We start from the raw sequence: 14987 nt of genomic DNA on the forward strand, positions 1-14987 counted from the left end.
ACCGGCACAGACACACTGGCAGGAACACATGGGCACTGACACTGGCACGGACACACCGGACAAGAACACTGGCACTGACACACTGGCACAGACACACGGGCACTGACACCGGCACGGACACACCAGCACGGGCACACCGGACAAGAACACTGGTACTGACACACTGGCACAGACACACGGGCACTGACACCGGCACGGACACACCAGCACGGACACACCGGACACGAACACCGGCACAGACACACTGGCAGGAACACATGGGCACTGACACTGGCACGGACACACCGGACAAGAACACTGGCACTGACACACTGGCACAGACACACGGGCACTGACACCGGCACGGACACACCAGCACGGGCACACCGGACAAGAACACTGGCACTGACACACTGGCACAGACACACGGGCACTGACACCGGCACGGACACACCAGCACGGACACACCAGCACGGACACACCGGACACGAACACCGGCACAGACACACTGGCAGGAACACATGGGCACTGACACTGGCACGGACACACCGGACAAGAACACTGGCACTGACACACTGGCACAGACACACGGGCACTGACACCGGCACGGACACACCAGCACGGACACACCGGACACGAACACCGGCACCGACACACTGGCAGGAACACATGGGCACTGACACTGGCACGGACACACCGGACAAGAACACTGGCACTGACACACTGACACACTGGCATAGACGCACGGGCACCGGAACAGACACCAGCACAGAGACGGACGCACGGGCACTCTGGCAACGACACACCGGCATGGACACAGACACACTGGCACGGGCACTGACACCGGCACAGACACTGGCACCGGTCTTTTACATCGCATTGTACAGTATGTTGAGACGGAGGCACCAGAACTGCAAGTGCAACTGATAGAATGCACTGTAGCACGATACTACGATATTTCTTCAAAAGCAGATCGTGGAGACATTTTAATCATCCACAATCAAAAGTCGTGATATCGCACACCCCTAGTCTAGCCTACGGAGGATTGTCCTTGTCACCTAGCAACTGTGACAGCTGCCGTTGATGAGTGGCAGTAACATTTGTAGGCTACTGGACTTTTTTTTAAATTATATTCAGTTGTCTAAAAAAACAAAACAGGATTCACAAACTGTCACCATGGTCCATTTCTGTATATAGTAAAGAGTATAAACTATAAATAATTGCATCTTAGTAAGATACGTCAACATTTGAACCGCTTTAAATGTTTTTTTTTACATTTGTATCATTAGATATTTGAGTAAGCTGAAACCAAATACTTATGTTTTAAAATGTAATTCAGCAATTATTCTAAAAAAGTCTCTGAATTGGGACATAGCTTTTCTGTCGTGAAATGTATTGTGCCACAGTCTAGCTGATATTGTGTAGTTTGAACATGGCATTACTCAAATCAGCCTATACCTTCAATTTTATCCCCCTCCATCAATGCAAGACTATGGGATTTATTTAGCCAATTTTTGCCTGCCAGGTTTGATTTCCTAAAGTAATAACAAACTCTCCTTGACTTGCATAAACGGTGCAAATTAGCATTCTCTCCCTATCAGTAGCCTGCACACACACAATCTTGTCATTTGTGTAAGCCACTGCTTGGAGGCCCCAGTAAACTCTGTCTGTCATTATCTATTTTAAAAGAACATGCAAAAAAGACCAAGCCTCAGATAGGAGGCCACACTGTCCTCTCTAGAGTGTCTTTGCCCCATTTAGATGAAATGAGGATTTTCCCACCATTACAGTCCAAGGCCCTTCCCTGCAGCTCAACCTTCGCCGAAGTTGTCAAATGAATAATTAATAGTCCACATGCCGTGAGTTATTAAGTGAAAATAACTCGGCGCTCTGTCATGTCTGGAAAATGATCTGGAAGTTGGTAGTAACTTTGATCGATTGACTCCTAAAAACCTTGTTACATGTGGTCCTCACAAATTGGCCTTGAGATTGGATCTGAACTCTAAACTGGAGATTAATCCAAAGTTGTTGACGGTGGGGGGCTGAAGAATGGATCTATATCCCCACCACTGGGACCCCAGATCCTCTAGACATGTGTCCATTGGTCTTGATAGAATGGCTTAATGGCCTGCAATCGCTCTATTGGAGAGTGTTTGTTTAGCTGTGTGGAAACGGCCATCCATCAGCAGAGCGGTTATGCTATTATAGTGTGAGAGAGAGAGAGAGAGAGAGAGAGAGAGAGAGAGAGAGAGAGAGAGAGAGAGAGAGAGACAGAGAGAGAGAGAGACAGAGAGAGAGAGAGCTCAGACCAGCGAGACCAATAACTTCAAAAGCAGGCATTGTGATTACTGTACTGACATTTAATCTTTGGTTGAGTTGCACTGATGTAATACAGTATCATGTACTAAAATTAGAACTGTAAAGCTCACATTTGTGTTGAAGCACTTAAAATCTTGAGTTGTAAATATTTTCCAAATCCAGGCCCATATGGTGACATAGGCAAATGCCTAGTGCGCCACCTCTTGGAGGGGTGATGATTATCAAGAAAATTCTACTCTGATACAACAAGCCCCAGTAAAACTTTACAGATAAATCCTTGGCTGGCAAGGGAAATACTAACGACCTGAGAAAAATTTCCCTCATGATAATGCTGAGTTTTTCCATTGCCTTAAAATCAGAACTAGCAAAGCTCGATTTGTAAATTAAAGGTATAGCGGAGGATTTTCCCGAATTTTCGAAAAGAACCGCCCTCTCCACTTTTTGAAAAAATGCACATGCGCAACACTCTACCTGCTCCCGAGAGGGAACGCCTATTAAACGTGTGCACGAGAGAGCATGCACAAGCCTAGTTCTCCTCGTGCACGCTCTGTTTACAAGTTGCTGTTGGCATGGCTCATACAAGCCTACTTTCCTTTACCTGTCGAGTAGAAACTTCGCGACTGAGGCATCAGTGGGAAGCCCAACCTGTGCTTTTAGCGCACGCCAGCATGTGAAATATTCTCCCAAAAACACTCTACCTCAAAAACATTCATGCAAGACAAAATGTCAAATGCCCTTCCGTGTTTTATTTGCTTATTATACTGATCGATTGAGTGAGGACTCAAGACATGATCTGCAATGGAGAAGTAGCTTGTTGCATTTGTGTAATAAATACTATGTGAACACATTGGAATTATCAAAAATGAACACACAAGGTTTTAGAACATTTAAGCGTGATACCTTTTACCATTTGGTCATAATTACTTTAGACAAATTGAGATGTGTCTGCGCGGTGCGTGACTTGTGCCGGGGCTAGCATCGCTAATCATAGCTTACATTAACTTTTACTAGCAGTGATTTTAAATGGATTTCTCCAAATAGCATGCCAAACTTTACCTGTCGAGTAGAAACTTCGCGACTGAGGCATCAGTGGGAAGCCCAACCTGTGCTTTTAGCGCACGCCAGCGTGTGAAATATTCTCCCAAAAACACTCTGGTCTTGTTTCTTTCTTCAGAGGCCTTTCTCTTCTTGTCATACAATTCGTAGACACTTTTTCTCTTGCGACCCTCAGACATTTTGAAAAAACCCGGTGAGAACGGCGAGCTTCAATGAATGGCTGAAACCGTAGCTCACCACACACATACACCCGAAAGTGCGCATGCGCAGAAAGCGAAAACTACCTAGGGACGAGCACGTACGACGGCCTTACTTAAACATATCACCAGAATGATTGACAACTAGGAGGACCAATAGTCTTGATGATCCACCCGGAAAAAGAAAATCCTCCGCAATACCTTTAACTCTTTAAAAGGGTTAGCTCACCTAAAAGTGAAAATTCTGTCATTAATTACTCACCCTCATGTCGTTCCAAACCCGTAAGACCTTCCTTCATCTTCGGAACACAAATTAAGATATTTTTGAATAAATCCAAGAGCTTTCTGTCCAGATACTTTTTGTGTGCAAAAAAATAAAATAAAAAAATAACAACTTTACTCAACAATTTCTTCTCTTCCATGTCATTCTCTGACATACATATATGATATACATATAAGACTTCAGATGCAAAAACCTCTAAGTCCGTCTGACATTTTCTTTTTCTTTTAAATGAGCATTTTTATCAGGCTCCTATGTTTAGGTTCAGTAATTTCACTTTAATGGCAATGAAAAGGTAAGTATTCAGTTATTGAAATGCCTTATTTTCAAAAAATGTCACTGATAAGAGTAAAGGGCAGCTGACTCTATTCTCATGTTAACATGAGTAATGTTTAAATATTGTGGCTGAAACAGTGAAAAAAAACATTTTAAACATGATTTGCCCCATAGACATCTATGTAAGACTTATGTATGTTGTGAGAACATAACTGCAATGTGATTTTTGTTCAGTTGTTTACAAGCTGTGGAGAAATATTCTGTAGTAATTGACAGAATGCCAGATATGCTGATAAAGCTTATATCTTCTATATTGAGCCCTGAACATTCCTCTAACATCAGTCTTCCTAAAGATAACTCTAATGGAATGGAAAAAATGAGCATGAATATGCACCCCAAACCTCTCAGCTTGTTCTCAGGATACACACAGGTATCTTGGTGCCAGACAAGCATATTCCTTCCAACTGTGTTTATTATGGATAAGGAGCCCTGTGGCAGCTGTCAGACAGCACTGCTAACCCACTTCATTTTCCAAAACGGCATACGCTCATTTTTTTTTCCTTTGTGGCATTCTAGAAGAGTAGGAGCAGCATGGATAGAGGAATAAATTTGACGTCTCCACAACATCTAGGCCGGCAGGAAATAAAAACACCCTAGTTCCTCCCACTCAAAAGCAGCAATGCGTTCTGAAGCCGACCCCCCCGCGCCATCCTTCTGGAGGTGTTTGTTTACCACCCTGTTTGCACAGCACAAACAGCGTAAGGAAGCAGAGCTGACAGAATCTTTCTATCCGACGTTCCCTATCCCCATGGGAAGCAGTGCTTTCCCTGCTCTTCATAGCACTCATCCCAGAACAAAGGACAAGCTTTTCTTTTGTATCTAAATCTATGATATCCAGATCTCACTCTAAGCAAGTGATTATTACTAGATCACAACTTGTATATGTATCTATATGTATATGTAAATCTGCACTGTTGAGACACTGCAAAATTCGTAAGTATTCAAATAAAGAGTGAGATCAATCCTTTCTGTTTTTCCTTAAAGCTCCTAAAGAACTGCAACTTTGTCTCATGTCTCTGGGTGGCCAGAAGGGGGCACACAACCCCAAATATGCGAAAATCAAATCAAAACGACATTCAATGACAAAGATCCGTTTCAAAAGCAGTTGTGTGCCCTCGTAAAAGAGCAGATTTAGATGACAAATATGAAAGCAGAGTTTAAAAAAGCCCCTGAGCTGGACTGTGCTGCATGCAATCGGCTGCAAATGAATCCGACAGCTCCAGTTTTTCCTGCTCTGATTCTACCCTCCTCGTGTGATTAAGAGTGCATGTTTATGGGGCAGAGCCCACTGATCACTGAATCTCTATGGTGAGGTTCCACAGAATCTGTTGTATGATTCATGCTGACATACTGGGGCCTGATCTGGGCCCGAATCCAGCCTCCTGGCTCCATCTGCTCTGGTTCTGAAGTAAGGATGAGTTGGAAAAAAATCAATAGGCTGCCAGGATGAAGGCCAGGGATGATGGTGAACTGGCGAAACTGTCTACGTTGGATGGGTTTGCTAGACCACTTCAATTTGTATTGAAAACACTCACAGAACTGTTTTGTTCAAGATAATACATACAAAATGCAACAATTTATATTTTTTTTTTACAGAAATGTTTGACTAAGTACGGAATGTAATATTTTTGTAGTTCAGTGAACCAGTTACAGATGTCTAAGACAGAATTCATAAGAAAAAGGAAGCCTTTTTCTACTTTACACTGCGCTATTAGCTAAAGACTGCCAACAATAATAAACCACATTAAACAATGTTTTTGTATTCAATTGTTATGCTCAAAATGTACTTCTTTTGGGGCTCTTTCTGTGAATAATTTTAACATTAGGAATGTGATTTGGATTTTGAGATATTCTTCAGTACTCCCTTATAATGTGAAATTAAAATGCCTTTTGTCAAATTTCTCTGTTTATGAGTTATATATTATGATACACTTTACAATAAGGTTTCATTAGTTAACATGAACTAATAATGAACTGCACTTCTACATCATTTAATAATCTTTGTTAATGTTAATTTAACATTTACCAATAAATTATTAAAATCAAAAGTTGTATTTGTTAACATTAATGTACTGTGAACTAACATGAACAATGAACAACTGTATTTTTAATATCGTTAACAAATACAGTGACAAATGTATTGCTCATTGTTAGTTTATACATTAACTGATGTTAACAATATTGTAAAGTTACTGATATGGCTTTGTTGGTTTCAAAAACCTAGTGTTTCTTGCTAAATTCATTTTAGGCCAAAAGCAATAGCCTAGGTAATTTTGTATGTACGTTTCATAAATGCATTGTTTTTACATTTTGCAGAAAAGCCTGAAATAGGCTGTTTAATGACATGTCCCCTTGTATTGAGACAACTTGCCCATCAAGTTTCACCAAAGTTTTCTTACAGCATCTTTTTTCCCATGGGCAATTTGTGTTCAAATCGAAATGTTTAATAGCTTTAAGACTTTAGGCCATGTTCTTGTACAAAAATTGACTTTCAAAAATAAACCTACCGTGAGAAATATACGATTGAAACGTGTGACAACTAGCCCCGGTTAAACTCCCATTTATACATCTCTGAGTTATTCTTGTCACTCATATGGTTTATGCCACCATAGTCCTCCATAATTTTGGTTTAGACCACATTACATAGTCCCAAGTGTCCAAGTTTCATGCAAATATAGCGCCTCTATGAGCATCATTACATATTCCAGACAAATACTTTGCGTGCACTTCTTTTACAGAGTTTCTGAAGCAGGGCGAACCAGCGTGCCCTCATTAAAATGAATACGGCCGAAAGCCTTTTATCCTCGTGGGAAATAAACCGAGCGCGCGAGTCAAATTCACTTTGCCGCACCACCCACAGGAGGAGCGCGCGCCCAATTGAATCAACGCTCGCCGCTGCATTTGAAAGCGACGTTCACTTGAGTCCCCGTGGGTACACCGCTCATTTCTCTCTGTCTCACTCTACATACCCGCTAGTCCGCCTCTGAAAGGTACAGACTCCTAAAGAAGAGAAGAAAACGAAGGGAGAAACCGGAGAGACTGCATTTGGTGCATGGCATGAAGACGCGACTGTTGGGGACCCGGCAGAGCATGGCACATCATGCCAGGATCTGAACTGAAACGGGGACCAGGTTTGGGCTCTTAGATATGGGTGTTAATAATAAGAAACGCTTGAGTTTGCTGGAGTAAAGGGTTAGGAATGTGCCTGATGTCGTTCGGTGTGACGCTTTTGGATGCGCAATTCTGGATGGGATGAAATCGCGTAACCGGGGGCCAAATCTAGGCGCTTAACGTGAGACCATCGTTCTGAGCTCCCCAGAGCTGCGTGAAACCACATAAACATCCGTGTCGAGGGGGCAACCACAGAAAGTTTCGCGATGGCTCTCGTCATGGAACCTGTTAGTAAATGGAGCCCCAGTCAAGTTGTGGACTGGATGAAAGGTACGTGATGCGTTTTGGTCCCTAAACCCACAAAGCCCATTATTTAGCATACTAATCGAATGGCGCAGGGTAGGCCTATTCTTACATTTTGATTGATATATATCAGATTGTTTATGTTCTAGTTGGGTATTCTTAAGCGTACAGGTGTCTGATGTTAATGATAGCAACCAGGGAATGAATTATTGGTGGACTGTTCGAGTCTCTAACTCTCACTTGAATGGCTTGAACCCCTCAAAGGGAGTCAAACAAAAAGTTTAAAAGTAGCCCGTCTTCTTTTAGTTGTAACTATATGTTTGTGTGTCAATTAGTTCAGTACACACAAAAGTTATTTTACAAGTCAGAAAGCACTAATAGCCTCTAGCGAACAGAAGTCCCGTTTGCCTGAGGAGGTAACCATAGCAACAGTTCGCTGCTCGAGCGCTTTCCGTTAGGATCGGTTGGGATATGATGAGAACACGATTAATGTAATTATTTATCTATTTGTTTTTGAGTTACACATCACAAATATATCACAAGAACTTTAAAGTTTTGTTAAAATGTCTTTAAAATAGCTGACTGTTAGATATAGGGGCACTGATGTTACAAACCTCGACAGAAACTTGCTGACAGAAATTCCCTTAAAACGTCGAACGTCCTTAAAGCCATTGATTAATACATATACTAACTCGCATAATTCGGTCAACTAAAGATAGCCTATCAGCTACTTATCTATAATCACAATTCACAAATAACCTGTTAGATATAATAATGTCCTGTTAGAATTTAACTTTGTTATTTCACAAAAAGAGCTTGAACTCCAACATACACTGCCAGTAATGGGAATGCTGGTTACGGAGCGTCAAAAATCACCGTTTCCATTAGGTAATCTAAATTTTATAAGCATATAACGTTAGTTGAAGGAAAGAAGCAGAATCTTTGACGCGCGGAGGCGGAGGGGCCATTACGCGCCTTCTCTGCTCTCGTGGGCGTGGGCGGCGTGTCTAGATTCGTCATCAGAATAACAAATCGAGCAGTGAGTTATCGAGGTTGTTTGACAGGATTCGAGTGCATCCCAGTGGGATAGTGATTCACAGATCTGTGATATAAGGCTCGTTATGATATCAGTCAAAAGTGTTCTTAATATCATGTCCTGGAGCTAATATGATAGAATTATGTGAGAATATAAGAATAACACCTCTGGCATGTGCAAAAGATGAAGGTTATGAAAGCAGCATATTGTGCCATTTTAATAGACTTTTGCATTGGTTCACTGGAAGCCTCGGATGTAAAGTTACTTTAATAGTAATAGATCTATTGATGGAGTAACATTGATTATTGACAGATATGAGTTTGTATTAATAAATTAATACATTTGGTCTCCCTAATCCTGAATAGGTCAAAGCTTTGGCTGGAACTAAATTCTGTCACTAAAGGCAGGGTAGGCGATTGGTTTCTTGAAACTTTTTTTTTTTTTTTGTTATGCTGGTTGAAAGTCTTTTCACATCCTGATAGCAATCACTAAGTTAAGTGGTCTTGATGTATTTATATACATGATCTGTCTGTGGAAGGCGTATAACCATAAAATGTTCATCCAATCATTGCTTTCGGTCCGAATGCAATGGTACGATGTCCTACCTGCCTGTCAACATATCCATACCTCCGCGCACCCTTCACCTAGACATTTCATGCTATGCAGAGTTAGACAGACGTCAGTCACCGAGCACCGCAACCAATACAGCAGCCACCTTTTACCTTTTACAGTTCCTCCTGAACCAAAACAATGAGCTTATGCTGCGTTAACTGCGCCATAACTACTGTAATTTGGAAGAGATGCAAACCCGTGACGTTATACTCAAATGTATGTGTTTCAATGGCAACACTATCAACGCTGAAATGAATCTGAAGCAGTCAGATGGTACAGGTCAGTGCTCTTTAAGTTGTTCATGTTCATTATTATCGTAATGTTATGTGCTTTGAGACATGAGGCAGTTTAACGCCGTCTATCGTCTTGTGACGCTTTGCAAACTCTGCAGTGTGCGATCATGAGTTTTGAAGGTGTGGCGGCTTTGGAGAGCGCTCTGAAGGGAGGGTGGGATCTCATGCTTTTAAATCTAGCTTGCTATTGCTAGCAGTGCCGAAAGTTGCCTACCCTACATTTAAGCTATGGACTTTTGCATGTGCACTAAAATTATTCAGTGTTTGTGTCTTGACGCATTTGTTTGTCAATGTGAGCATCTGGAGAACAGCTGAGAGACTTACCATCAGAGAAGAAGGCCTTTTCAGGAGGGATATTTGCCCTCATTTTGGATTCAAATTGTTGTGTACCAGGTTTAGTGCAGCCAGTTACTGCAATCAAATTTATTGGTGTGCTCTCTATCAATTTGTCTCATGATTTGTCCTTTCAGATGTGTACCTAGAAGCTATAAAATCTACCTAGTCACATTAGCGGCTTGGTTTTGACCCTTACTTTCCCAATTACAAGCATATAACCTGGAAATAGAGCTGTGAAATTTTACCTGCTTGTGAAGAGAAGATTAATTTAATAGCATGGCTAATGCAGCTTAAAGGGAGACAGGATGTAGCTGAATCAGTCTGGTTTAGGCTAAATTGAAGTGGAGGCTCAGGCTTCTTTGGTGTGCGTGTGTGTTGGAGGGGTACATATGTACATCAGCTTTAGGTCAAACTGCATCTGTGACTTATAGTTAATCTATTTTTCAGTTTGTGACTCAGAGAGTTTGTGAGTGTTTTGATCGCACCTCCCCAGGCCTACACATTACACTCAGCACACCCCCTCTATAGCCCTCTCTAAATGCCATTATTAAAGTCTTGCTAATAGTGTATCGGTGCTCTGAAGGCTGCCTGGAGTGCCATAAACTCAGAATCAGCAAAACATTTGGAATAAAATGTTGGACATCTCCAACAGCTTTATCCTTTCTCTACGACACTTTTTAAAGTGTTCATCTTGTGGAAATAGGAGCAATTTTGCCCATGTTGAACAGAGTCATTCACCTCAGATGCAATGATCTTTACACTGAAAAAAAAAAAAAAAAAAAAATTGGTATAGAAACAATTTTCACATAGAAATTGCTATAAATGTCACAAGCAATTACAAATAAACAGCAAGTAACACATTGAATCTTACATGAAATTTTGTAGTATAACAACTAAAACAGTATTTTAGTGTAGCACCTGCATTTTTTTTTTCTTATTGTAGAATTGTGTGTGTCTGTTTAACGGAGGTTGTACATATTAATTTGTATAAGTAACAATTTTTCTTTTTCTTTCCCAATAGAGATTTTCTGTTATTAATGACTTTTAGAGCTAGTTTACCACAAAATGAATATTCTGTCATCCTTAAGTCATTCCAGACCTGTGTGGAACAGAAAAGACGATATTCTGTAAAATATTTTAAAACGTGTTTGTCCATACAGTGAAAGTCAATGGGGTCCAAAAATAAATAATTGGACCCCATTGGCTTTCATTATATGGACAAAAAAGGACAAAACTTCTTTTGTGTTGTACAGAAGAAAAAAAATATTTGGAACTACATGAGGATGGGTAAATTACAACAATATTATTTTATATATGGACTATCCCTTTAAATTTGGGTTGAACCAAAATTGTTCCCTTTTGGTTAACTTGTATGGCTTCAGAAAACTTGCCAAGAAGGGACTGGTGTTGTATTTGATTAGCCTGAGATGTGGAAGCTGTCTGGAATCATTGAGACTGTGATTAATATGCATTTAATGAGAGATGTGCAGCTGAAAGAACAGTGAAAGAGAAGGATCGTGAAGATGGAGATGAAGAAGCAAGTGAGAGGTAGAGCTAAGGCTGATTATTGGTAAATGGAGGGTTCCTAAGACTTGAATTTTTAATGCTCTTGAATGAATATATTACTTTCCTCTATCTATGCAGTTGTTGTGGTGTCTCAGAGCCATGCTGGGCCTTTAATAAACAGTGTTTAGGAAAGATGGGATAAGACGGGTACAGAAGGAAATGTAATGGTACATCAGCCTGTACCCTGGAGACTTAAAAGGTTTAACAGAACGATCGCTCTGTTCTGAAATACCGTGGCCTCAGTGTCTTGGTTAAAAGGTTACTATCAACAGATGTTGCAAACCAACAAATCACAATATGTTTGCTTCTGTATGATTATTTCTAAGAGCTGCACATTTTGGCCAAAAATATCACATTATAATCATTTTGTTTAATATTGTGTTTATGATTTGAACTGCAATATGATAAACATTCAAAATATCAAGCATACAATAACAAAAATACATAAGAAATCGCAATGCTTTGATCTCCAAGTTGTGTTTTGCCTAATGTCTCATTAGAAGACACATTGTACCCGGCCTTGAAAGTGAACTTTGATATAATAATAATAATAATATAATAAATAAATAAATTATATATATATATATATATATATATTTTTTTTTTTAATAAATATTTTACAGATATAAATATTTTAATGTTTTACTAAAATGTATTTTTGCATCAAACGTTGAGTTCTGCATGTGGTTTTTGTCTTGTTTTTGTCCAGCTGACTATTCATGTGATGTTTTGCTCTCCATGCGTTTCATAATATTATGACACAATATTGTAATTTGCATTGAACAACTTACAGATACTTAACCTAAATTTGTAATTGTTGTAATGATGGCAGATTTTAAGTCATGGAAACGTGACCTTTTAAGTTCACTCAAGTCATTTCCTTGAAATAATTAAGCCAGCTGTTGTCTTCATGTCATCACTATTTAAAGATCGAACCATTTTTTCCCCAGTGTTCGGAATGCAACAGCTGGAAACACATCTTCAGGGTGTCTGTGGGTGTGTATGCCTACTCCTTCCTCTTGATTAGCTTTCTGACCGCAGGGCTTTCGATCTAATCAAGTTCTGTCACATCACTGCGGCCTTACAAACTCTCATAGGCAGCAAGCCTCTTCTCTCCATCTCTCCATCACCATCTCTGACTTTCTTTTTCTCTTTTTTTTTGCTCTTTCCCATAAGTGCTACTGAATGTATAATCATCTCCTGCGGCTAACCAGTTGTGCATCACTTTCCTTGAATATGGTATGCTTTGGTAAAAGCAACAGAGGCACAACTCTCATTTTTGTTATTGTTAGAACTAGCCTATTAGAAATGTTACATAACAATTTAACAAAATTTACCTACCATAAAGTTATGAGCAAAATATGTATATTTATTTATAATGCTGTTGACTATTCATCCAGCTTAACCACTCAATTCTTTCTTTTATTCAAGTTTTTGGTAGAATTTTTTTTTTCAGGCCCTATTTAGTGTTTCAGGCTCTATTTGTAGAAAAGTCCATGTATCTGCACACGTTCCAGGGAACAGAGAAATAAACATCTCAGCTTCTGATTGGAGGCCCGTCTCTGATGCCAATGCCTGCATCTCTAAAGATCAGGGTGGAGCACTTTGGCTAAACTAGAACCAGCATCTGTGGTTTGGTTTCCCAGTTAGACTGTGGTCCTGCATGGTTTTGCTGTGCTTTTGTGGCTTGTGGTTTTACTGGAAGGCAGCACTATTTCAGATAGAGCCATTGCCTCAGAGGAGCGTTCAATATAATAACCAAGCGACACTGGAAGCTGTGCACTGGAGCCTATAAATGTGCTGATGGACCATTCAAGTCCTGAATCACCTACTGAGATATTTTGGTATCAAAATCAATTCAGCTGAGAATCATTCATCACACGAATGCCTGTGATGAATAGATAAAGATGACTGAGTGATAACTCTTTTATGGCTCATTAGACTCTGTTGTGCTCATTTAAATATCAACTTTGTTTCAGATTTTTTCCCTTTTTGAATATATTTGTGAAATAATAATAATAATAATTATTTTTAACATTATAATATATAATATATAAAGCTATACAAAATAATCTGATTGGCTGGCTGTAATGCTTAAATATCAACTTTGTCTCGGATTTGTCCTCAAAATCCTTTGAAAATTCCTTTGGAATTTATTTGCACAAACAAAACTTTTATGTTTCTGTAATATATTATTTATATTAACAACAATAATAATTTATATACTGTATATATATATATATATCAAATCAACTCCTTCCTAAAATTCCTTTGGAAAACTGAAACTGTAATAATATATTTTCTGTAATAGATTAGTAAATAAAATAATAATAATACATCATTATTGTTTCTATTATTAGGAATTTTAAAGGAAAAAAATGGACACAAAGTTGATGTAGGCCTATTACTATTATTATTATTAAATAAAAAGAGAAACAAATTAAACGATTCATTTACATACAGTGACATATAGCCTAGCCATATTGTGGATAGAAAAATCTGAGAAGCATGCAGCAGTAGCTTTATCATGCCTGTCTATAGTAAACAATTGAGATATTAACCCTCCGGATGCTACATAGATATAATGATTAGGCCTATATATATATAATTCAAAACCCTTCAAAAATTTCAACTTATTCACTTTGAACTCATTTTCCTTTCTGGCATCCTTCACTTAAACTTTTTTAAGAGCAAAAATGAATCGCAGCTTCAGCTGAAATATCTTGACAGAAAGATGAAAGACCATGTTACGGCGCGGCTCTCTCGCTCCACTACACATTCATAATTGATTGTCATGTAGGAAGGTGCATTAGCTGCTTTTTGGGATGTTTGCCTGAAATGACACGCTGTCGTTTAGCGGTTTTCAGCTCAGAATGGTTTGGTTTGATACTTTTTCTGATGGTTTATGAGGCTAATGTTGGTGTGCTTGAGTGGAAAATGTATAGCACGCATTTATGGAGGTCATTAGAGCATATGCACTCGCGCACACGTATCAGGCTCTCCGAGGCATTTTGGGGATTCCAGGCCTGTCTCCGGGGTGTGTCCTAAGGGAACGCATGAATATTGTATTTCGTATGACATGTGGCAGAGCTGGGGAGGATTGACTGCGTGTGTGTGACAGAAATACAGAGAGCGAGAGGAAGAAAGCGAGGTTAAAGACCTTTGAATAATAATACACACACACACGCAGAGCTTTAGCATTGCGTCCTGGGCTGCAGCTTCGAGGGGCGGGTGTGTGGGTGTGTGGCTTGGCTCAGGGCGACTCTTCCCTCCTGTGAAAAAGTGTAAAAGTGTGTTTGTGTGCTGTCAGTGGGTGTAAAGGGTGTGAGTCATCTCTGAATCACTTTATAGAACTGAAGAACCGCAGTATAGAGGGAAATATTCAGCAAAACACTCCAGAAAGGTAGCAATACAGTATGTACTCAGTAAGAGACTGTACGCTCTGCGCTGCTTCCTGTCTGTCAGTGCTCACACTTTTCAGGATGGTGATTTAAAGATTGTCTGTAGTTTATAAGGAATGAAACCACCACAACAAGGCCACCCCAAAAAAGTCATTAATCAAA

At 39.8% G+C, this 14987-nt stretch overlaps 1 protein-coding gene across 10 annotated transcripts in view; it reads left to right on the top strand.

Annotated features, from left to right (window-relative positions):
• The first annotated feature begins 7425 nt into the window (after nt 1-7425).
• cnksr2a (connector enhancer of kinase suppressor of Ras 2a) overlaps nt 7426-14987 on the top strand; it is a 94622-nt gene continuing 87060 nt past the window's right edge. For all 10 annotated transcript variants that reach the window (XM_084398365.1, XM_084398364.1, XM_084398356.1 and 7 more), the window contains exon 1: nt 7426-7608. In XM_084398365.1, coding sequence (XP_084254491.1) covers nt 7545-7608 — 64 coding nt within the window. In that variant the 5' untranslated portion in view covers nt 7426-7544. The remainder of the gene's footprint in view (nt 7609-14987) is intronic.

This window comes from Rutilus rutilus (assembly GCF_951802725.1).
Source record: "Rutilus rutilus genome assembly, chromosome: 24".
Lineage (NCBI taxonomy): Eukaryota > Metazoa > Chordata > Actinopteri > Cypriniformes > Leuciscidae > Rutilus > Rutilus rutilus.